At 49.8% G+C, this 24,429-nt stretch overlaps 1 protein-coding gene across 1 annotated transcript in view; it reads right to left on the reverse strand.

The window, feature by feature from the left end:
• Positions 1 to 292: 292 nt before the first annotated feature.
• SLAMF9 (SLAM family member 9) overlaps positions 293 to 24,429 on the reverse strand; it is a 28,518-nt gene continuing 4,381 nt past the window's right edge. The window contains 6 exon segments of the mRNA XM_012728903.1: positions 293 to 375; positions 378 to 497; positions 838 to 1,109; positions 1,778 to 1,982; positions 1,985 to 2,092; positions 23,212 to 23,305. Of these exon segments, the coding sequence (XP_012584357.1) occupies positions 293 to 375; positions 378 to 497; positions 838 to 1,109; positions 1,778 to 1,982; positions 1,985 to 2,092; positions 23,212 to 23,305 (882 nt within the window).

Below are 24,429 nucleotides of genomic sequence, written 5' to 3' on the forward strand. Positions count from 1 at the left end.
CACCCCCTGGAGAGGCAGGGGCTCTGGGGAGGGGGACTGGAGGGGGGGGGAGTTTCACAGGAAGGAAGGTCACAGGGCAGCTCAGGCCCAGAGGGACTGTGCGGGGCACAGGGTGAGTGTCCCTTGGCAGGACAGCCTCCTGACAGCGCAGGTGCGTGTGGGCCCTTGCTGATCCCAGATCCCAGTCAAGGCGGAGATGCAGGACTTGCCAGAGCTGCCCAGGGAAGGACGGAAGGCACTTCCTCCAGTTTCGTGGACACTTGCCTTCTGCAAGGAAGGGGCCCCAGGGGCATCAGGCCAGGCTGGGGCCAGGCTTGTCCTTTCTTCTCAGCCTCATTCTATTTCTCCTGAGATTCTTCACCTCCGGCATCTCACGCGTCACCCAGCTCCACCGAGCCAAAGCCCCACGGCCAGTGTCACCAACAGAACGAGGAGGAGCAGTCCTCTGGCCAGGATGCAGACGGGCCCTCCGGCCTTCTGGGAAAGAGAGCCAGGATCTGGAACAGAAGGAGGCCGGACAGGGGCTCACCGCAGGGAGGGGCAGAGTCCTCACAGGGCAGACTCCTACCCGGATTCCATATATCGGGCAGTCTCGAGTTCAAGATCAGCTGCAGTCCTTTGCACCTGCCTGCAGGTGTTCTACTCACAGAGGATCAGGAACTGAGACGGGGAGTAGTTCAACAGAGCAGGCCTTTGGAAGTAGGGAGCACTAGGAAAAGGAGGGCAATCCCGGGACCTGGTCTCTGTGGAACAGCAAGTTTTTGAGACCCTGTGCTCTCTTGGGAAGAGCTGGGGGGAGGTGGTAGCTTGGGCCCTGAGGTGGCGCAGCGGCTGTACCTGCACAGAAGAGCCTAGTGGGAGTGGAACAAGAGCTGACGCTGCTGACAGGGTTGTCGGCCTTGCACACGTAGGAGACAGCTTTGTCCCCAGGCTTCCAGAACACGCTGAGGACAGCGCCTTCGTGGGCGGTGTTGGTGCCGTTCTCCAGGGACGTCCAGCTGAAGGTCACGTCCCGGCCTGCCTTCTCTACAGAGCACGCCAGGGACACACTGCAGGAGCCTCCCCCTGCGCTCTCAAGGTTCAGGGTGACTGTGGCTCTGACAGGCGTCCTAATGAAGACAGCACAAAGGCCCTGTATGTAATCACGTGTCAGATCTTCTCCCCAGCCTCAACCTGGGGCTCCTTCCCCTAAACAAAGGAGCAAAGCCAATGGAACCCAGTCGCCACAGAACCCCTGGCTCCCGGCAGCTGCTCCATGCAGGAGCGCCTTTGGCCCTTCAGCCCTCCTGTATGAGGACCTTGTCTCTCTCAACATTGCCCCCACTTCCCTCCAGACCTTATTCTGTCTCCTTGGCCCATGAATACATAAGCACCCTTCCCATAGTATTTTAGTTTCATTAATGTCTCAGCAGACTCCAGGTAGGACATCAGTCAATGAGACAAGCATTAAGAAGAAAATTGGTTTCAGATAGGAGGCATGTGCCTTCAAAATGTACAGAGAAATGCAGGAGGCATCCACCCCAAGGATGCAGAATGCCGGGAGCAGAAGACCCCAGAGGTATGCAAACCAGCGCCGCCCCCTCGAGTTGGCCACCTCCCTAAACAGCCTCTCCCAGGTCCTGGTCGCAGCTCAGGCCAGGGTTAGGGGACAGTGGAACTGCCCTTTTCTCTGTCTAGACCCCCAAACCATAACCTGCATCCTGAGACCTAAATCCTTTGCATGGGAACCTCAGGTGAGCCAAAAAAGCAGCATGATTGGGTCCCAGCCCAAACTCACCGCAGACCGATACAGGGCTGGGACGCCCTCAGGTTGACTTGCACTTGGTAAGGGCCTGCATTCCCCCAGCTCAGATTGCTGATAAACAGGGAATAGGGAGGGTCCAAGAAGCCCACTCGGCCCTCATAGTGCAGGCTAGTCAACGTGATGGTGGGCGGATACCCCATGGTCCTGGGCACGGTGGTGGCAAGCAGCCTGGTGGAGTAACTGGATCTAACTCCTCACTGAATGGTATTTCCAAGGGAAGGGTGATGGATTCCTGAAGAACTCCAACTATGTCCTTGGGATCTACGTCATCTCCAGAGTCCCCTTTGACTGCAGATAAAGGAAGAAAAGATGAAAATAGCTTAGTTGATGTCTCTGGGCTGCTGAGCCTGGCAGGGTCCGGTCTCCATCCCAACTGGTGCATCTTCTCTGGCCCCCACACTCACTCCTGCTATAACAGGGTGGTCCCTAGGAAAAAGGGAAGTTCCAGGTTCCCTGCCCCACCTAGAAGAAGGGTGGAGCTGAGCAGAGAAAAAGGAGAGAGAAGAAGGAAATGAAGCAGGATGGAGAAGGAGGAGACCTAAGGAAGCCACATGGAGCAGCGGGCATGTGATGAAGAAACCGGGCTTGTTTCCTGACCCTGGACTGGCTTAAGGCAGATGTGGGGGAGATGCCTGTAGGGAGGTAACTGTGGCAGTGTTTATATTGATTTTGATTTTGCTCTCAGCCTGGCCATTTCTGACCCTTTTCCATGGGTCCCGGCCAGAAGGTGCTTTAGTCTAGTGGCAGCTTTCAGGCCTTGCTTTGGGCCAATCCCTTTTGGGTTGACTTTTGCCCATGAGGGGATGGGTGACTTCAGGTGTTTGATTTAGAAGTTCTATTCTTTGTGTTCTGTATTGTATATGTACTGTATTAAAGTCCCTTTTCATTAAAGTTTTATATGTTTTGTCTTAACGTGGCGGATGGCAGAGCCCACTTAGAGCAGGCAGGGTTTGGGGCTTCAGGGGTGTCCCTCTCCCCATGTCCTGGAACAGATTTGCTGCCCTGTAACACTGCCTTCTGGTCCAGTTTGTCTGACTAGAAAACCTCCAGGGGACAGGCATCCATCATGCCCTCGCCCTCCAAATTCCACTGCTCTACACTGTTGGGGCTGCTCCCTTCCCACACCCCAGGTCTCCGCCTTTTCGGGTTCTGCTCTGAAGCTTCACCCTTTGTCCTCTCTACTCCAGAGGAACTAAAGTCCGCAGCCCCCAAGTGAGGGCCCTGTCGTCCAGAACCAGCAGAACACAGGCGAGGTGGGGGGTGGAGGTAGACACTGCCACCTGGAGCCGGACCCACTCACCTTCCTGGAGCAGCAAGAGGGGGAGCAGCCCTTGCAGTGCAGAAGGTGTGCCCTGGTCAGCCTTGGGCCCGTGAGGAGGAGGGCAACTCAGGAGGCTGCCAGAGACAGTGGCAGTGAGGCACCAGGGTCCCGAGGAAAAGAGACCTTTCTGCCCCATCCCAGCTGGCAGCTCTACTTCCTCCCCAAGACCCCCAAAAGCTCCCTGTCAAGAAGAGCTCTCTGAGTCTGTCACATGGCATGTCCACTGACTCATGCTTCCTGTCCACCCAACTCAGCTCCAGCCCCACTTCCTAAGTGAAGCCATCCCAGACTTGCACCCTCTGTGTTTTGAACCTCAGAGGCTCTCTCATGCCCCAAATTCTGAAGATACTTCCCTTGCGGTCCCCATGGTGTGCTTACATGACCTGAGAGGCATCTTTATCCCAGAAGGAGAGTCCACCTTTGGACCATTTCTGTATGTCCCTAGGCTGAACACTCAGGGCACTTAAATGATCTTTGGAAGGGATGCATAAATGTTCAGTCTTTCTATTTCATGCTAGCCATGTTCCCACTTGAAAAACTACTCAGGAGAAGAAAAATTTGACCCCTTAAAAGCAGCAATTTGGCCCAGAGGGCTGATGAAGGTTGTTAATATTATGGAAAGACTTTACACCATTCATTCTGTGAGAATATGAGGTAGATCAAAGCTACAGGGAGTTAGTACAGAGCACAGGGTAAGACAAGACTTTCCAATGTCCAGGGTGCAGTGGGCAGCTTTGAGAGGACCCCTCTGTCCCATGCATTCAGGCTAAATCTGGACGTTCTCCTCTTTGTGTGTTCTGCAATATTTCTGTCATCGGATGGGCCCTCAGACTAGGTAATCTTTATCTGTAGAACTCAATTCTGTGAGTCTGTGCTGCGATGAAGCAGCCAAAATGGAGACCCAAGCCAAGGCCACAGTGGATATGTTCTGTTTTGGTTCTGTGCCAGCATTTCATACCTTCATGTCAGCAAACTCAGCACTGGATCAAATAATATCAAGCAACTTCTATGGCCCAGACATTGTCTTGTGTATTTGTCTCTCTTGGGTGCATGTACTTTTGTTCCTAAAATCAGCTCACCAGGTTCATGTCCTCTGCTTCCTTCATGCATCTCATTCTCAAAAGGTAAGTTTTGTGCCATCCGATTCAGTCTCTCACACAGCAGTCTGAGACCTTAGTCAGGATGGGGACTGGGAGAGCAACCGGAATCCACCTGCTGATCAAGGCCCCCAGGGGCTCCCACCCTGGCCACAGTCTGAGATGGCCACACCCTGCTCCTCTGTCTGTGAAGCCAAAAGGAGGTACCCTGAAGGCAGAGCCTTTGTCCCCACCCACAAAAGACTCAGTTCTCCCCATTAGAGCTGATGAGCCAGCTGTCTTCTGGGCTCAGCTTCCTAGAACATGGGAGTCTCCCCTCTCCTGGTCTCAGAGAGGTGCTTATCTTTTGACAGGTAGGGATGTTGGAGCAGGGCTCATCTGAAAACAGGGTGCAGTTGCTAAAAGAAGAAGCCTTTAGAATCTACTGAGCTTGCTCAGCCCCATATTTTATAGGTTACAGAGATCAGGGAGACTTCACCAAGGCTGCATAGTTCAACAACCAAGTTGAGGCTCAACCCCAGGTCTGTACTTGACACTCATTTGGGACATGACAGGCTGGTGATGACCAACCAGTCTTTGCGCTGTTAGGGTAGTTGGCCACATTATTGATTTGCATTTGTATTGATCTGTTACTGTGAATTTGTATGAGGTGGGAGAGAGTGGGAGGGCTGGAAGGGAGGGGGTGGGGGCTAGGGAAAACAGAGGCCCAAGCCAGCCCCTGAGGACACTTTCCACAGCGAATTCAGAATTCAGCTCCCGTGCAGAGCACAACAGCTCTCCAGTGCTCCAGAACTAATCAGACAGAGGCCGCCACCTCATTTTATCAGAGCTGAAGTCAACTGGCTTATAAAGTTAGCCATCCCGCCCACAAATACTTATGAGGCACCAACGAAGCGCAGGACACTTCTAGATGTGGGTGGCTGCTGTGAAAGAGGAAAGAATGGGGATCCCTTCAGTCAGGATGGGACTTAGGGGGAGATGAGCAATACAAGCCAACAAACGCCCAACACCAAATAATAAAGTATGTGGAGGAAACGTCCAGAAGACAAAGGAACACCGAGGGAAGGAAGCATTGGAATCCAGCTGACCTTCCCCAAGACACCATCAGCTTGGGGAGACACTGCAGAGGGCCACTCAGGATGGTGTTAGGAAGGAGGTGAGTGTTGGTGACAACTCCTTGCGTCCACCTTCATAGAGTGCTTCAACTGGACAGCCAGGACATCTGGGCCTGGCTGACAGTCCCCAGGTAACTGGGTGGTCCCTAGGAAAAGGGGAAGTTCCAGGTTCCCTGCCCCACCCAGAAGTAGGGTGGAGCTGAAGAGAGAAAAAGAGGAGAAGAGAAGGAATCTGAAGAGAAAGAAGGAAGCAGGATGGAGAGCCAGAAGGAGACCTGAGGACGCCACATGGAGCAGCAAGCATGTGATGAAGAAACCGGGCTTGTTTCCTGACCTTGGACTGGCTAAGGCTGATGTGGGTGAGAGACCTGTAGGGAGGTGACTATGGCAGTGTCTATATTGATTTTGATTTTGCTCTTTTCCTACCAGACTTGTCTGGCCATTTCTGACGCTTTTCTATGGGTCACGACCAGAAGGTGCTTTAGGCTTGTGGTGGGCTTTCAGGCCTTGCTTTGGGTCAGTCCCTTTTGGGTAGACTTTTGCCCACGAAGGGGTGGGTAATTTCAGGTGACTGATTTAGAAATTATATTCTTTGTGTTTTGTATTGTATACTCACTGTATTAAAATCCCTTTTCATTAGAGTCTTATATGTTTTGTCTTGATGCAGCTGATGGCAGAACCCACTTAGAGCAGGGAGGTTTGGGGCTTCAGTGGTGCCTGTCCTGTAACACCCAGACAGCACAGCGCCGAGGCAGGACAGTGCTGAGATGCCTCCTTGACCCCTCCTGCAGGGGTCCACTCACCCGCAGTCATTTACCTTCATCTGATGGCTTGTTTCTTAGAAGCAATTTGCACAACTCATTTCTGATCTTCTGAGTGTTGGTGTCACACTTTGGCCCTGAGAGGTAGCCTCATTTTCTCCTTATATGACACCCCATGCCCCGCCCCACACTCACTCTTGCATGAAATACTCAAAGGCTGCAGCTCTCCCATCATCAGAGACAAGGTGCGCTCAGCGGGGAAGACGCCCTCTTTCTTCCCCGTCAAGTTCCCCCAAAATCTTACCTCTCGGAACAGTTTGTGAGCCAAGTGCTCTGCTCCCTGGTCAAACCTCTCTCCCTCGGGCTCCTGGCTGCTGACGGTGGGGCTGATGTGGGAGTGGACCCATCTGAATCTGAGTTTCCCTTCCCTGGGGAACAGGCTGGTAACAACAGCAAGTCTGCTCCCAGCTGTGGAAATGGAGAAGTGGGTCAGGCCTTAGGGCTCTCCCAACCTGCAGGAAGGGGAACTGGGAGCAGAAATGGAGGATCCAGAGCGCAGGACTTGGTGTTAGGGAAGAGGCAATGCAGAGCGTCACTCCAGAACCGGCCATTCCCAGGGAAGAGCGCGCTGGGTGACGTGTGTCCACACAACCAGCGGCTCCCTGAGCCCCGCTGGCCAGATACTCTGGGGGTGATGCCACAGAGCCCACAGGGCCGGCCGAGCTTTAGCCTCCAGCCTCTCTGCAAGGAGAAAGGACCCTGCGCGGCCCACAGCCTTCACCACAATTTGCAGAGAGATGTCTGATGTCCAGACCAAGACGCCCCTCAGACACGACTCCGAAAGCTGCAGGTGCCTCCCTGACGCCAACGGCAAGCCCTGGACCTCCCTTCAGTGACGTGAACTCTTCACTTCGTGTGCTACATTTGTTTTCCAAACACAGTGGAGAAGGAAGGACGGAAACATTAACACTCGTGGGGCATCGGCACAGGCACCACCGGGCCCCGTAGGGGGCCAGCCCTGGGAGCTGGCCTTGCCGCCCGCCTGTGTGGGCACGGGGTGGAGGAGCAGCCCTGGCCGAGGCTCTCACAGGCCTCGGAGGCCCTTTGTGCTAGTCAGGGCTCTTCACACCTACCCTCTCCCTACCCCCCACCCTAACCCAGGTAGCAACCCAACCCCCCACCACCACCACCACGACCACCACCCCAGCCGTGTGGATTGGCCCAGGGGCTCTGAGGTCTGGAGTTCCGGTCCTCTCCCACCAGGTGGTTCTAGCATCGGCTTTTGTGGATTATGAATTTTGTTGCTATCAAAGAAGGCAGACTTTCTTTTTTTGTTTTTAAAGATTTATTTATTTATGCATACACAACTGGGGTACAGGCCAGAGGTGCAGGGTGGTGAGAGGCTTCACCAGAGACAGAGTGGAGAGCAGAACAGGCAGATCAATGAAGTGCACCGCTAAGGGGAGCAGTGGGTGAGGTAGGAGAGGTCTGCCACGCCATGTGGGTCACCTCCAGGGTCAGGGATCGGAACTCATACTGAAGTGGCTGTGGCTCACTTGCAGAGCTGTGTCTGAACCTATTGCGCCACCAGGGAGGGCCAGAAGGCAGTCTTTCTTTGCAAAAATGCTCAAGTTCTTTTAATATACAAATACTACTAGAATGATCAGAGGAAACCACAATATATCTCTGTTTAGAAACTGCTCTGATATGTTTGTAAATGTTCAGAAAAGATGTAAATCTCCTTGGCAAACTGGCTTAGATGAAGGGATGAGCTCATTCGGTAACTGTGCAAGCCTAAGCATTTAAAGCAAAAGGCTTTAACTCAATCTCAGCGTCAAAGGGCAGGAGTTAAGAGTCTAAAGTATATAGCCAAAAAACATTCTGTAACTGGAAGAGATCCCTGGGTCTGTAAACGGGAGTGATGTGCCGATATTAGCAAAAAGCAACCTACCCACTTGCCCCAGTGACAGACAAGAGACTCCCGAGGATGCTGGGCTACTGGAGGGCTCAGCCCCTATTTAGTGTGTTAAGTCTCATGCTTCAACTCTTCTCGTGTCTTCCACTGTCACTCTGTTGTGTCTCCTGCATCCATCCCATGCCCCTTTTCTTTGACAGATGGCAGAAGCAGGATTCACAGGGAGGAGTACAAATATATATATACCCCAGTATTAGATCGTCCTGAAGCCAGAGCGGTGGCACAGGTAGAATACTGCTTACCCTCTCTAGGCACTGAACTGTCCCCCAAGTCCATGCTGGAACCCTAACCCTCAGGACCTCAGAATGTGACTGTATTTGGAGGCAGGACTGTAACTGCATGGTCTCTAGGAAAAGCGGAGATCCCAAGTTTCCAACCTCACCCAAGGAGGGTGGAGCTTAAGAGGGAGGAGAAGAAGCTGGAGAGGACTGGAGAAGGGAGGGAGCAGCATGGAGAGCCAGAAGGAGACCTGAGGGAGGCACATGGAGCAGAGAGACTGTGAAGAAGCTGCGTTTGCTTCCTGGTCCTGGACTGGTTGAAGCAGATGTGGGAGAGAGACCTCGGGGGAGGTTACCAATGGCAGCTTTCACCTCGATTTTATTCTTTTCTTCCCAGACTTATCTGGCTGTTTGTGACCCTTTTCGGTGGGGTCCCCGCTAGAAGGCTTTGGGATCTTGCTTTGGGCCAATCCTGCTTGGCGGGACATTTACCCATGAGGGGAAGGGTAACTTTGGGTGCATGATTTGGAAACTTTGTTCTTCCCCTTTTCTGTATTGCACACATTTTTTTTTTTAAGTTTTATTTATTTACACATACAAGAACAGGGGTACAGGCCAGAGGCGCGGGGGTGAGAGGATCCACCAGAGACAGAGTGGGGAGCAGAACAGGCAGGTGTACTGAAATACACTGCCAAGGGAAGCAGCAGGTGGGTCAAGAGAGGTCTGTTGTGCCATGTGGGTCACCTCCCTGGCCCGGGATCCAGCTCGTGACGCAGTGGCTGCGAATAGCTTCATAGTGCTAAACTTTACCCACTGTGCCACCAGGGAGGGCCCCACACTAATAAAGTTCTTTTCCATGAAAGGTCTTACACACCAGAATGTTTTGGTGTCTTGATGCATCAGAGGATAGAATCTATTTAGAGCAGGCAGGTTTGGGGGTTCTGAGGTACCCCTTTCCCTGCCCTGTAACAGAACCTTATAAGAGATTACGGGTCCAGTCCTCCTCTTCACCTTTCACGTGCTGGAGAGCCCAGGGCTCTCCTGCAAGTCTCCTCGGTCTTGGGTCTCCCTCCCATTCACTGTCTACACTGCCAGGGTCATCCTTCCTTGAAATTCAATTTTCACCACATCCTCTGCTTTTATTCTTTTCAAGATGCTGGGTCACTTAGATATATAAGAAAAGATGAAAGCCTTTTCAGGTTCAACCTGTCCCTAATTGTCTGTCCTCAACTCCCAACACCCGCTCCTACCCCCCTCACACACACTTACCAACACACAGAATCATCTGCACTTTCTAAACTCCAGGGCTGTCTCACATCAAGTTCTTTACCACCTCATTCCCTCCCCTTCTTGCCAGCAACACCCTCCCCACATAGACACACAAGGACACACAGCATGTTAGCAATAACAACATCAAAGCTCCAGCTTCTACCCCAGTCTCTTGGTCATTCTTTCGTGCCCTGGCCAGCCTCCTCTACCCTTGCTCCCGGCCCCGGCCTCCGCCCACAACACCACAGCTGTGAGTCTTCTCGTCCCTCAGTGGGCAAGGTACCTGTGGCAGGAGGAGCCCTGGGCTGAAGTGTCACAGCCACTGACAGTGTGGGGCCCACGGTGGACGAGGGAAGAGGTCCTCAAGTTGCCAAAAAACAAGAGCTTATATCTCTCCAAGGAGAGTTCTTCCGGCCCCTTTGTGCTTTAATTCAAGTTGGTTTCTATTACTTGCAACTAAAGGACTTGAAACTCAGTTAGGAAAGAAACGAGCAGCTAGAGTCCAAGCCTCAGGGGATGGCTTCCCCACGGAGATGGTGGTGGTGGTGGGGGGGGGCAATGAGGCCAATTTCCAAAGAGTGGGGGAGTGGGGGAGCTTCCCCACACCAGTGAGCAAGCCTCAGACTCCAGCAGGGCCTGAGAAGTCAGCTTCTGATACTGCCCACACACAGACGCGCCTGGCTCCACCGGATTCCATCTCCCAAGATCACCTCTGCTTCAGACACCAGTTGGCAGCGCACGCAGGACCTGCACTTCTTGCAACTGGCTACCAATCATTGGTTCCCAAGTCCCCTCCCCAGATTTGTTGAATTTCTTAGAGCAACTCACAAAGTCAGGGAGCCTATTTGCTCGCTAGATGAGCAATTCATCACGAAGGCTGTAACTGGGGAACAGCCCAGCGGGAGTGATGTCTAAGCCAGGTCAGGTCCCAGGCAGGTCCGGCCTTCCACGCCCTCCAGGGGAGCCATCGCCCCCAGTCTGCACAAGTTCATCAACCGGAAGCCCCTCTGGGCTTTTATGGAGGCTTCATAGGCACATCTGATTAAGTCACCCACCGGTCACCTCCAGTCCCTCTCCCCTCCCTGGAAGTCAGGTGTGGGACTGGAAGACACAGGGATAGTTCTGTTGGCAAACAGTCCCCACCTTTAGGTGCTTCCTAGAGTCACCTCATTCTCATAAGAGACCCCTCTGTCTCTCTCAACACTTAGGAAATTCTAAGGCGTAGGGAGCTGTGAGACCAAATAGATACAGCTTATAAATCACAATATAGCAGCTGTCAGGCTAGATGACCTTTCAGGTGCTTATAAGATGTCAGGAGTCCTCTCTGGTCAATGGTTCTGGCCAGTCTCCTCCCTCCTCTTCTCCAAGATGAGAAACAAAAGCAGAAAGAAGGGCCCCTTACATATCTCCAGCTCCCTCAGAGGAAGAACATATGTAACCCCCAGCACCCCACTTGAAGGCAGCTAGTGAGCAGGGTAGAGAGATCAGGAGAGGCCAGGAGGAGACCAGGCACGCTGCTCCCTATCTGGTGGTGCTTGAGGAGCGGGTGGCTGGTGACAGACCGCAGGAAGGGGACGCAGGAAGCCTGTGGTCTCAGCTTGGTGCTTCCCTGTCCATATCCTCATCCTGGAACCTGACAGCTTCCTATTAGATGGCAAGAGACTTTGCAGACTTGATGAAATAGGGATCCTGAGATGGGCTGGGTGTCATCTCAGGGGCCTTCTAAAAGGGACCCAGGAGAAATCTCAGCAGAAGGCTGTGTGGTAAGGGACGGTGAGGCAGGTAGAACTGGAGATAGCAGAGGCGCCTCAGAGCCGGGGCCCCTCTCCCCAGGGCTCTGGCCCCTACTGATAACCAGAGGCAGAGGAGGGCTTGGCTCAAGGACAAAGGCTTAGCGTGCAGCCTCTTCCACATGGTGCAGCCTGGTGACCCTGGCCTCCTCTCTCCTTCCCCAGCCAAGTTGGGGAGGAAGAGCTGCTTCCTGCACTGATTTTCTTTGTTACCTCATTATTTCACCCTTTTAGTTCTCCAGTAACTATTTAGGCCATTTGCTGTGTGTGTGTGTGTGTGTGTGTGTGTGTATGTGTGTGTTGGAGAGGATCTGCATAGACTGGCCCTGAGGGTGTCCAGGCTAGGCCATCTCCCTCCTACCCCCCACTTGATTATGTACAGGACCTGTTGTTTGCTTCCAACCATAGGCCAAGCAAAGGTGAAAGAATGTTGCCATGTAATTAAGATGTCCACAGTTGACTTGGAGCTAACAAAAAGGAGATCTGGAAGGGGGCTGACATGGCCAGGGGCAAGGCCTCAGGAGAAGTGGGGGAGAGGGGGCCTGTCTGAGGAGGCCCTGTCTGTTCCTAGCCCAGAGAGGGGTCAGGAGAAAGTCCCCAAAGCAGAGCCCAAGAGCAGCCTCCAAGTGACATCAAGAAAAAGCCAGACTCTCAGACATGTTGCGCCAACACCCTGCATGAAGTTAATAGCAGACTTCTCCAGGCTGAGCCTCCAGATGCAAACAGCCCGCTCACTCTCGAGGGGAGGACACTGCTAAACCATGCCCAGAGCCCGACCCACAGAAGCTGTGCATTAACAAGTGTGTGTGCTTTTTAAGCTGCTGAATGCCCAGGGATTTGGTATGCACAGTAGAAGCTAATAGGACATCTGAAGACTTTGGATGAGGCAAATTAAACATGTTGTGAGGAAGACCGTGAGAATCCCAAAGGAAAGCTGGCACTGACGCTGGGCTGCTTCTTCTAGAGGAACTATGTCACCAGTGGAAGTAGGTGGCTTTGATTTAGGGACCATGTGGCTCAAAAATACACGTGTTTTTAAACATTAGATCACACTCTGCATACCAAGGCACTCAGTGAGAAACTGAGATCTAAGAAAATGAAAGCAGATCCCGGCTTCCCTCTCCTCCTCTCTGTTCTGCTCACGGAGGGCAAGGGCAGGTGGAAATTCCCTGCTATTTAGAGAACTCGTGCTCTGTATATAGCTGGATTTACCTAAGTTAAACAAGTCTATCGTGTAATTCTCCTTATTTGAGTTTCTATGTATGCATTTTTAAGTTAATAAGAGATTTGTGATAAATTTTGGAGAAGCTTCTTCTATAATTGAAGATGCCCTGTTCAGCCAAGGCTATATTGAGCTGCCAATAATCCATTAAGAAGAGAAATGGAAGGTGCTGTGGCTGGGTCTGAATATCCTCCAGGTCCTTGTGAGCGGGGGCAGGCTGCAGGAGGGGGGCGGGGCACCCCCACTACCCGGTCTAAAGTGATCATGAGGAAGAGGTGAAAAATACTATGTGCCCAAACGCTCTGTAGCTCGGAGCTCAGCAAAAAAGATTTCTGAGCGTTCTTTCAGCACAACGCTTGATTCCTATTGACTAGGTTCTTGTACAATACTTAAGAAATTTCCTTGTGACATTTTTGTCCAATAAAAATAAAATTAATTTTTTTGTCAAGTGGAACAGGTAACCCCCCACAGGTTAGAACTGGTTGCCTAGTGACACTTTAAACTGTTTTGTACCTAGCCCAGCCATCTTAATCTGGCATTTCTTTACTAAGTTACATCTCTACCTATATGGGTTTCATTTCTCATCTGTTTTTTGAACTAGTTTTAACTATTTACTGGTTCCCATGTTAGTTCACTAGCTGAATAAAATTTTGGATGTGGTTCTTTTTCTATTTGCACAAGAGTCAGGTATTTATCTTTTTGAAAATGACCCTGTAACTAGTGTCTGGAGAGGCGAGCCACCCACATGCCTGGGACTACCTCGAGCTTCCACCTGGGGAGCTCAGGTGAATGAGACTGGAAAACATTGGCAGGGTGGTGGTCCCCTCTCCTCTGTGAGGAAGCATGACTTCATCTTCCCTGGCTCTGCAGCAGCCACAGAAGAAACATCTGAGACACTCCCACACTGACAGGCCAAGGCTAGCCACTGGCGCCCGCCCTGAGGACTCTGAAAGTTCAGGCAGGGTCCTCTCCTGCAGGCAGAGGAGTGAGAAGGGGCCTTGTCCTAAAGCCACTCTCACCTCAGACCTTTTCTGTGTGGCACCACCTTCAACAAGGCTCAGTGGGGCTGTTCTGGTTCAGTCGCTATGGGCTGAAGAGCACATACTGAAAAATATTAGCGAACACGCACTCCTTAAAAGTAGATTTTTATCATTGCTCAGTGTGAGAGTTTTCCTCACACCAACCAGGACTCTGATTCCAGCACCAACTGGCTGGCCCACCCTTCGATTCAGTTCTGACACCAAGTACCAGAGGGGGCTTCAGATCCTGCAGGACAGTGAGGCGGGCCTGGCCTCAGATGCCAGTCCCCAGCACTGCTGCCCGGGGTTCCCCCACTTGGCCCAAGCTACCCCCTCCACCAGCTGTTAGAAAACCCACAGATCTCCGGAAATCTCCAGAGTTACTCTTACAACTAATTATTGTTAAACGAATTAAGCCAGGAAGTTGTTAGACAGAGGCAGCTGTCACTCCACAGGTGGCCGATGTGGGCGAAACAAAATCTACACTTAGAAATGTAAATGCCTCAAGGTCATGAACTGAGACCTAAGGTCCACCAGTCACAGCAGCCCTCAAGGCTTTAGGCCCCAGCCCATCAACAGGTGCCTTGCTTGCCCCTGAGTCTGCCCTGCCCTCCACCCCCAAAAGCCATCTCTCCTCTCCTGTCGTGGCTGCTCCCTTCCACTCTGGTTTGGCCCACTTCCATCCATCTGCTTTTGTTCAATTTTTTTGTTTTTTTCATGGAGTGATTTTTTTCCCCTAAGATTTATTTATTTATACATGGAAGAACTGGGGTACAGGCCAGAGGTGCAGGGGGTGAAAGATTTCACCAGAGACAGAGTGGGGAACAGAACAGGCAGATCTACTGAAACACACTGCTGAGGGGAGTAGTGGGCAGGTCAGGAGAGGTCTGCTGTGGCCATATGGGTCAGCTCCCTGACCAGGGATCAAACTTGTGCTGCAGTGGCTGCACTTTAACCCATTATGCCCTGAGGGAGGTATAAAGTCTTCGATTTTTACATACGTTGGTGTGGGGGTGCAGGGTCCCTCCCAACCACAGCATCCTGGCTTTGGTGTCAGTATCTTGACACATCAGGGCTTTCTGCTTGTGACTGACCCAAGCTGTACGGGTCAGGAATGAACCCTCTGACACCCCTCCACACACGGGATCCCCACCAACCCAGCCAAGAGAGGTGTGTGAATGACTCACTCCTCCAGTCAGCCAGCAGGACTTTCTGAGGCCCCTGGACCCACTTCCCACAGCCCCTGGTCAGGCTCCAGTCCCCAGAGTGGGGCTGGCTAAACAGTGAGCACCTAGAGGAAACTTCCCCTACCCTTCTGGGTTCTTCCAGTGCAGGTCAAGCAGCCAGATTAACATGACAGATTAGTAGGACAAATTGAATTACAAACATTCAAGGAAACCATAGATAAGTGAAACCTGGACAGTGAGGATAAACAGGATATTTGCTGTGAGCTGGGGGGGTGGGGTGGGGTGGGAGGGGCCTGGGGCCATAGAAGAGAGGAAGAGACACTCAGGATGAGGACAGGGTGACTCATGCTGGACAAAGAGCAGGTGCTCTGTAATTGCCCTGCCTTGTAGATCAATTTCTCTGATAGAAAGGTTATTGCTGGTAAAAGCATAATTCTGGGTAATAGCCCCAATTTTCATTCTTCTAGGTAGTTAAGGGAGTCGTAAATGTTTCTGTGAGTCTGCAGGGCCTCCAGTGACCTCAGCTCGAAATAATCCACATGTTAAAGTGATACTTGGGGCTGGGTGGGGGATGTCTGAATATCAAGGGGAGGTCTATGCTTCAATAAATTACAGCCACAGACTAAAAACAAAAATTAAACATTACAATCACATGTATAAAGAAACATTCAATTCTATGAAAACTTCATGCCAACTTAGGTGAACATCTTAACAAAATGTTAAATTTAATAAATTATAAGTAAAATATAAATAAAAATTATCATAATTGAATCAAGGAAATGTAGATTTGCAAAGACTAGCAAACATAGAATAAATTGGAAATAATTGCCAAAGAATTGCATCCTCCACTAAGGTAAGTCTAGATACAGTTCTTTAACATGACAAAGCATATGCATTTCAAACCAGCCATCAGTTGTTAATGCTAACAAGCAATAAGTAGACTCTATAACATTAATAGTAGTTGAAATAGATTTTAAGTCAAAAGTCTGACTAAAATAGCACCAAAAAGAGAAAATTACAAACCAACCTGACTTATGAATATAGATGCAAAAATCCTGAATAAAATATTAGCCAATTAAATGCAGCAGAGTGTTAAAAGAATAATGCACTGTGATCAAGTAGGTTTATTTTTATAAGAATACAAGTAAGGACCAAATTAGAATATCTATTAATATGCTATTACCCATAAGGAGAAAAATTTAAAAGATGAACTGAATAGACAGTAAAAACATCACTCTGATATTAAAAAAGAGAAAAAACTAAATAAACTGGAGATGAAATGCACTTATTTAATAGGAGAAGGAATATCCATTTCAAACTAATAGGTAATGCGGTATTTAAAGGCAAAACTTTAGAAACATCGCCCCAAAGTACAGGCTAAGATAATAAGAGATGCTGTTACCACTGTCCCATAGCATTGTTGTGGTGGCTTCAGCTTGAAGCAATAAAAGGGAAAGAGACAGACATGTGTAACTATCCAAAAGGAGAAAGTCTTGGCTGCAGGCCATATCATCGCCTGTCTCTGAAGCTCAACAATATTGTGGAAACACACGAAAACCACCCAACGGAAAACAAAGAGGTTATTTCTTTGGCGCTTGTGACATTTACTTTTCACTTGACAGAAACCCAAAGGCAGGTTGGAGTGAGACGCCTTACAGTGGGATGCAAAGGGACACTCCCCGTCCCTGTGGGAGGCTGGCTGACAAGATGGCCCTAGGTGATGGCTTTGGGAGTGGATTTTGCTTTCTCTGGTTTGTACTAAGTTGGACATAAGGCAGATATTTGGGGGAGCTGGCTTTCACTGATTGAGTCCTGACTTTCTTGGGCCCACTGATGGAGTTGTTTTGGTCTGTTTTTTAAAGATTTATTTATTTATGCAAATAAGAGCTGGGGTACAGGCCAGAGGTGTGTGTGTGTGGGGGGTGGTGGTAAAGGACCCACCAGAGAGAGAGTGGGGGGCAGACCAGGCGAATCCACTGAAATACACCGCTGCTGAGGGCTGTCTGCTGTGCCATGTGGGTCATCTCCCACATGGCTAGGGATCGAACTCCAGCTTCAGTGGCTGCTGATAGCTTCACAGAGCTGACACTCCCTGCTACAGAGGTTTTAATCTGATTCCTGGCTTCTACAGTAACAGATCATCTAGCCATTCTCCATTTGTGTATTTACTTTTTTTTTTTAAACACATTTTTAAAAAAGATTTATTTTATGCATACAGAACAGGGGTACAGGGCAGAGGTACAGGAGCAGTGAGAGGATTCACCAGAGACAGAGTGGGGAGCAGGACAAGCAGATTGACAAAGCACACTGCTGAGGGGAGCAGCTGGCAAAGCAGGAGAGGTCTGCTGCGCCATGTGGGTCACCTTGGGGTAAGGGGTGCGCTTTAACCCGTTGTGCCACCAGGGAGGCCCACACTGGGTTCTTACTTAGTGCTTGCTGTCAACTTGCTTTTCATAACAACTTGACTCCCACTTCAACTCCCATGGGTCACTGCGCCTTTCCTCCATCCTCCAAAGCATTTCTATTGCATACAGCAGACTTTCTTTCTTTTTTTTACCAAAGCGACTGAGAAAAGGAAGAGGTGTATTTACTGGAAAACACTGCAGCAATCTGCAGTTTAAGGCTTCCATGTCCCAGACCTCCACAGGGGCCTTTCCCACTGACTTTATTCCTCCCAGACACACCAACCCGCACCAGCTCCTTGGACACAATCCTTCGATTCCTCTCGGGCTGCTCCCCTCCACCCTCCCTTCCTGGCTCACCTGCAAACCTGAACATTTTTCTCACTCTATAATAACATACACAATTCAGGTCTCTTTGGGTCTAACCAGACCATGCAGCAGGCTGTGAATTTCTCAACCAAAAATACCCAACAAGCCATTTGCTTAAGAAAGAGAATCATAAATTCCAGAGATAAGCGATGCTATTCCCTTAGGAGACAGGAGAAGCTGAGCTGTATTTTTAAATCTATTTTTGTCTGCCCTCTATACAACATAACTTTGCAAAAAGCAGCTATATTTTAGAGAAATAATTTATGGGAATAAATTCCACTTGCAATATAGACAATAAAAAGGATGCTCAATAATAAATATAAAAAGTATATGGAACTGATAAAAGAAAAAGTATACATCTAACCGAGATGTATACTTATCGAGACACACGGATGTGGTAGCAGGGGTCTGGATTAGCTTAGAACAGGTTGTGGAAGAACCACAGAGACGGAGGGGTTAGAAGTAAAGCAAAGTTTACTAAAGTAATTTCCAAGGGAGAAGAGGGCAGAAGTCAGGCAGAGTCTGTGGAAGTTAGTGACAGTCTGCAAAAGCTCACAGCCGGAATTCAGCGTTTGTATTTGCATTTCCTTTACCATGTGGTTTCTTTTTGCTCACTTAGCAAGCACTAGGGTAGCAAGTGCTGTTCTCTCTAGGTGGTTAGGATGTTGATGATGCTGAAAGGGGCAGCTGTGGCTCGGAAAATATTGCCAGTAGTTGGGGAGCTTGTGGGGGTGCCATTCCAGCACCCAGTTTAATTTAACCTCATCACATAAAGCAATATTGGTAAAAAGCAATACTATAAAAATGCTATGTTTTGTGTTAATTCATACACTTATGATACAATGTGATTTCAAACAAAATCCCAAGCAATTTCTTTTTTGCAAATTAATAGAATTATCATAAAAACTACCAAGAAGAATAGCAGGTTAGAGCAACCAGGAAAACACAGTAAGAGAAGAGACTCTGTATTGTCATATGTTAAACTATTACCATGTTAAAATCCAAATTCCTACTGGCATGAATAGGCAGATACTGGTAGACTCCACTAGGGCCCCCCCCACCCCCACCAACATAAGTGAGTACCGGGGTCTCTAGCAATGTCTAGTAAAAATAGCCTCTGATTATTTAAACAAGTTAGAAGTTTGTTTTTCTCTCCTCAATTAAAAGTCTAAATACAGGCCCTCCCTGATGGCACAGCAGGTTAAAGCACAGCACTGAGAAGCTAAAGCCACTTCCGCATGAGTTCGATCCCCACCTGCCCCGGAGGAGATCCACATGGCTCGGCAGACCTCTCCAGACCCGCCCGCTGCTCCCCTCAGCAGTGTGCTTTGTCGATCTGCCTGTTCTGTTCCCCACTCTGTTCCTGGTGAATCCTCTCACCCTCCGCATCTCTGGCCTATACCCCAGTTCTATATGAATAAATAAATAAATCTTAAAAAAAAATTAAAAATTAAAAAAAAAGTCTAAATACAAACATACTATAGGTGCTCATCAGACAGTAAGACTTCTATTTCTCAGTAATGCTGAACAAGTAACTTCTGTGCATGGGCCAAGAGAGCTGCCAGAGCTCCTGCCATCACATTTACATTGCAGTTGTCAGAAAGGAAAAAAAGATAAGGAAAAATTGGCCCTTGTCACTCAGACGTGTCCTGAAAGTTACAAACAACCTTCCTTCCATCTTGATGGTCAGACATCGCTGCAGGCTGACACCCGGCAGTAACAGAGGCTAGAGACATAATTATGATTTGGGGCAACCATGTGTCCGGCTAGATTAGAAGATTCCAAAACTAAAAATGAAAGATGCTGGGATAGTTCTGACAGGGACTCAAAGATCACTCTATAGGAGAATATTTAGTGCAGTTTAGGGTAATGTAGAGGTGACTTTCCAATCAGTGAAGAAAGATGGAGTATTCAATAAAAGGAACTGAGAAAATAGGCTTGCCTTAGGAGAAAAGTTGAGCTGAAGCCTCACCTCACTTCTTATATCAAAATATGTTCCAAAAGGATTAAGATCTCAAGGTTTAAAAAAATGAGCCATAAAAGAATTAGATATGATTCTGGGTTTGGAAAAGTATCTTACAGCCTAACTCCAAATAAAGAATCCAGAAAGGAACAATAGACAAGTTTGACTGCTTAATAATGTTATGCATAACAGTCCAAAACACTGTAAGTGAAATCAAGGCAAGTGATAAATTAGAAGGGGGAAATGTCAGCAATATTTTAACTAATACCAAATTAATGTTATTTTCTGAAATCACAAAAATCAACAAGATGATCACAACCTGTAGAAAAATAGACAAGGACTAATAACACACAACCCACAAGATAAAAATACAGGTGGCCAAACAGCACTCAGCCTGGTGAGGAATGATCACAAAAGCAAAAACGAAAACAACCATGTGCTAGTTTTTAAACGATAAAGTGGAGGGAACTATGAAATCAGCTGTTATCTTTGACTGGCTGAAGTTCAAGTGCTACCACTTCTTGTGAAGGCAATTGATAATGCCAGTCAAACGTTCCAAAAGGTTCCTCTGACTAGTGGAGTTTCACGCTGAGATGTTAAAGGAAATAAATCCAGCATTGAGCGAGACTGAGCGGGCCAGGACAGACACAGCGTTCCCCAGGATTACGGTGTCACACACATAAACGAGGCACAGGGTCGCTATCCAGACTCTGGGGGAGAGAAAGTGGAGATGCGGTTTCACTGCATTCAACACTGTTCCACACTGACTGTTGCTTTTTAAAATGTTGTCTTGGTCCCTTCAATTATGCCATTGAAAATTATAGTGTGGGGTATGCAGGAGAAATAGAAGGCTGAGTCGTATGGTGGCGGAGAGGAGTATCTAATGATATGACGACATGCCGCTGAGACAGAGATCCGTATCTGGCGACATCTCTAGCTAGCTAAACAAAGCGCGCTGACTACAAACTTCTGCGTCCCTGGAGTATCCAGTTTTCACTAATGCCTGCTCCTAGACTCTGCTCCCACCCCTGGCTCTCCTGACGTATGGCTTTATTCTATGCTTCATTTCAACCAAAGCAACACTAACCCAAGGGTGTTGTTAATAGCAAATTTTTGCTGAAGGGTTGAGTCATGGAATACAATTATGGCACAGGGTAGGAAACCACCTCGCATTTAATATCAGGCGTTCCCTGCCTTGGGGAATTCTCTCCTGCCCACACTCCCCTGCCAGCTCCCTCCCCCCCTCCATGCTTTCTCCCATTGCCTTTCTTAATCCCTTCTCTCTCCTTCCTGGGCCTTCATCCCTCCTAATCTCTTGAGCTGCAGGTTAATTTAAGCTTCCTCCTGTTGTTGTGGATAGTAATTTATTATTCTTTTAGTTCCCCGACTATCTCTTCTACCCTGGAAGGGAGTGTTGGTGAGAAGTACCCACCATTCACACTTTTGGGGGGTGTGGGAGGGGGGGGAAGAATGCTTCTAAATTAAAATAAATCTTCCAGAGCAGAAGCAGCTCTGATCCTGAGAGGGTGTGTATACATGTGTAACTCCTTTTTTTAATATGTCCTGTTATCATGTGGGTGTACTTAGAGGAGATGACTGAGAAGTATCCTCCAAAATATTATGATGATTAATTCTGATTGTTGGGATTAAAAGGGCATTTTCTCTTATTTTGATGCGGATTTTTTTTTTAAGATTTATTTTTTTATACATACAAGAACTAGGGTACAAGCCAGAGGTGTGAGGAGTGAGAGGTTTCACCAGAGACAGAGTGGGGAGCAGAACAGACAGATGGGCTGAAATACACTGCTAAGGGGAGCAGGGGCGGGTGAGGAAGGGTCTGCCACGCCATGTGGGTCACCTCCCTGGCCAGGGATTGAACCCTTGCTGCAGTTGGCTACGGACAGCCTCACAGTGCTGTGCTTTAACCCGTTGTGGCACCAGGGAGGGCCCCATGCAGATGTGTTTTTTCAAGTCTCCTACAATTACATATTTATGAACACTGTGTTTTAAATAGTGAGATGCAACCCCAAAATTCCTTTGTTCTAAATTTTTACTTTTCAAATGTAGACAGAAACCTCCCACTTCCCTGAGCTTGCTTTACCTCCCACTTACGGAGAAAGCAGGTTTATAAACAGCTCCGGTCACAGTATAAAATGCTATTCTGAAGCTGTAGACAGGCAAAGGTGAGAAAAAAGAAACTGGTAACTAGTATGCAGCAGTGATCTTTAGGTCCAGAATGCGGGTGAAGCTGGAACTGAATTTATTCCAGGCATTTCTTGGATTTACATTGAGAGGTGGAGGGGGGCTCTCAGCAGTATTCAATCAGACAAGTAGACTTTCGGCCAGTTTCACAGTCCATGAATTTTAACCAGAGATAAAATTTGATAAAAATCTATCACCCTTGACACTTAGTTTTCTAAAAATATTTATGTCAGTCATTTGTCCACATTAAGTACATAAGAAGCAGTAGACAGTGAGACTGAGTCAAATAGGGAGATTTATGCTCAGGCGGGAGTGTGTCCTGGCCCAACAGTGCCCCGAAACTTCATGGCAGCCCAGAACCCGAGAATGAGTCCTTTTTCAGAAATAGGGTCTTTGCAGATTTTATCAGTTAAGTCTTGGATTTATTATGAATTTAGAAAGAGTAAGTGTGGCTGTCAGGAGGGACGTCACTGAGAATCCGCAGCCGGAGGCGGGTGTCTTATTGGGGAGCTCCTTTTCATGAAATGGGGAGGGATGCAAGAGGGGGAGTTCAATGGATGCGATCTCAGACTTAGAGGAATCAGCAATTAGGCCCAGAGTTGGGGACGGGTTAGCCCCAAACAACATAATGCTCTCTCCTGGAGGCGAGAGGGGCTCAGACCTGTGCCGGCGGGACCCTGACCACGCCCCTGGACGGAAGGGCCTGGTCTAGGGTCAGGACCCATGGGTGAGCAGGTGGGGAGCCCACCGCAGCCAAGAAGGAAAGCTAAGGGCGGGGAAGGGGCCTGCAGGTGTGTCAGTGAGGGGCGCGCTGTGTGCATCAAGGTCTGAGCCTGACCCCACCAGCTTCGGAGTTCAGCCCACGGCAGCCCGGTGTGTGTCAACCTGAAGCGCCAATCCCAGGGAGCAGGGCGCCGAGCCACGGTGTCACCGCCTGCCTGGGGTGTCAGACGTGCCCACGCGGACCCATGAACAGGGACTGTCCCAGCACAGGACGGGGAGTGCCCGTTCCCCTGCATTTGCTATTTCTCCTGCTCTCAGTTTTGGGGGATTTCCTTAGGACTTAGGACGTCTACAGCAGACCCAAAGGTCTCCGAGGTCTTGCGCCTGTGGTGCTCCTGCATACTGGAAAAGTCCAGAACAGGCGATGGTGGCTGCACTCAGGCGGGGCCAGTGTGCCCCAGGAGACACTCGAGCTGGCTGACCGCAACAGCATTTCCAAAGGATGGGCTTCTCTGCAGACACCAGTCTCCTTGCTCCATCAGTTGGTGCGGAGACCCCCCTCCAGGTCCATGCTAGTTTCATCCCCCCATTCTATTATTCTCCCTCTGGAAGGCCCCTGAAGCACGGGAGTCAACCCCTTTCCTGTCTTTCCATTCTGTTCTTGCCGTCCTCTCTCTTCCAGATACACCCAACCTAACTCTGCTTGACCACACCAGGCTCAGGGTCCTTCCCCGGAGGCCTGCCCTGCTCTGCCCCCGGCCCCTGCAGACCCACCTTGAACCAAGGATGGTCTGTTGCTTATCTCCACCATCTCCTTGAAGGCAGGGGCCATGCACTGCCCATCTGTGTCCCCAGGCTTGGCCCCCATCTGTGAAAGGGGGAACCACCAGTGAAGGTGGAATGTGTTAGTCACCCCTGCCCACCTCCCCCAAGGAGAGCTGGTGACGGGGCCTTCACTCTCAGGGTGTGAGACACCCCAAAGTCAACTACCAAAACCACCCCTTCATCCCAGGGTCCTGACACGTGGAGGAAGCTGTTTGCTCCCCACGAGTCTCCGGGAGGGAGTGACTGCACCCCCACCCCCAGAGGACACACAGGCCACCGCAGGGGCCAGAGGCAGGGTGAGAGCATCAGGCTCGGCGGCACTGTGGGGTGACGGGGCTGAAAGCACCTCCTCCCCGCTGAGTTGGCCCGCGGGTCCGAGGAGTGCCACGGCAGTCCGCGAAGCCCAGCCCCACGGGTCAGCGCCCCTCCCACCGAAACTCCCGGGAGGGAAAGGCCGACTGCAGCCGCCAGCTCCCCCGCCAGGCCAGCAGGGGAACTGCAGCCTGTGCCTCCACCCGCCTCGTGATTTTTCCAGCCCAGCAAAGGGGGCTAGAACCCGCACACCAGGGGGGTTAAACCGGCCTGTTTGTGAAAGTCGGGGGTCTGCGGCAGGCTGGGACGAGGGGTGGTAGGGTTGGGAAGGTCCCTGGGGTTTAGGGCAAGTCACGCAGCCCAACCCCCTTCACAGCAGGAGCCCAAGGAGCAGAGCCTCCTGGCTACCCCTTTCTCCCCAGGGCCTGGGTTGCCTCTGGCGGAGGGGAGACCTTGCCCACCCACCTTCTCCCCTTTTCCCTCTCCCCTGATGTTAACTTTAGGAACCCATGAAGTGTAACTCAAGGTTGCATTAAGACTCTCACAGGACTGGGCAGTTTGGTGCCTTCTTCCACAAAAAAAAAAAAAAAATATTTTTAAGTTCTAAATGTAGCCTAGGTTGTTTGTTGTTACACAGGATACGCACTATATTTATCTTTAAAGAAAAGAAAAACCTCAGAAGAATTTCATGAACCTCCAAGCATTTTAAACATTTCATGAACTCCAAAAGTATCATGGTCCCAGAGGCTATGTCTCAGACCTGGTGAGAAAGTGGCCCCCATAAGCCAGTGAACACTGTGACTTATGGGGTCCCCAAAGAGCAGCTTTTGTGCTGGGTCCTGACCCAGGGGCCCT

Source organism: Condylura cristata, unplaced genomic scaffold, assembly GCF_000260355.1.
Source record: "Condylura cristata isolate star-nosed mole 26May11 unplaced genomic scaffold, ConCri1.0 scaffold00024, whole genome shotgun sequence".
Taxonomy (NCBI): Eukaryota; Metazoa; Chordata; class Mammalia; order Eulipotyphla; family Talpidae; genus Condylura; species Condylura cristata.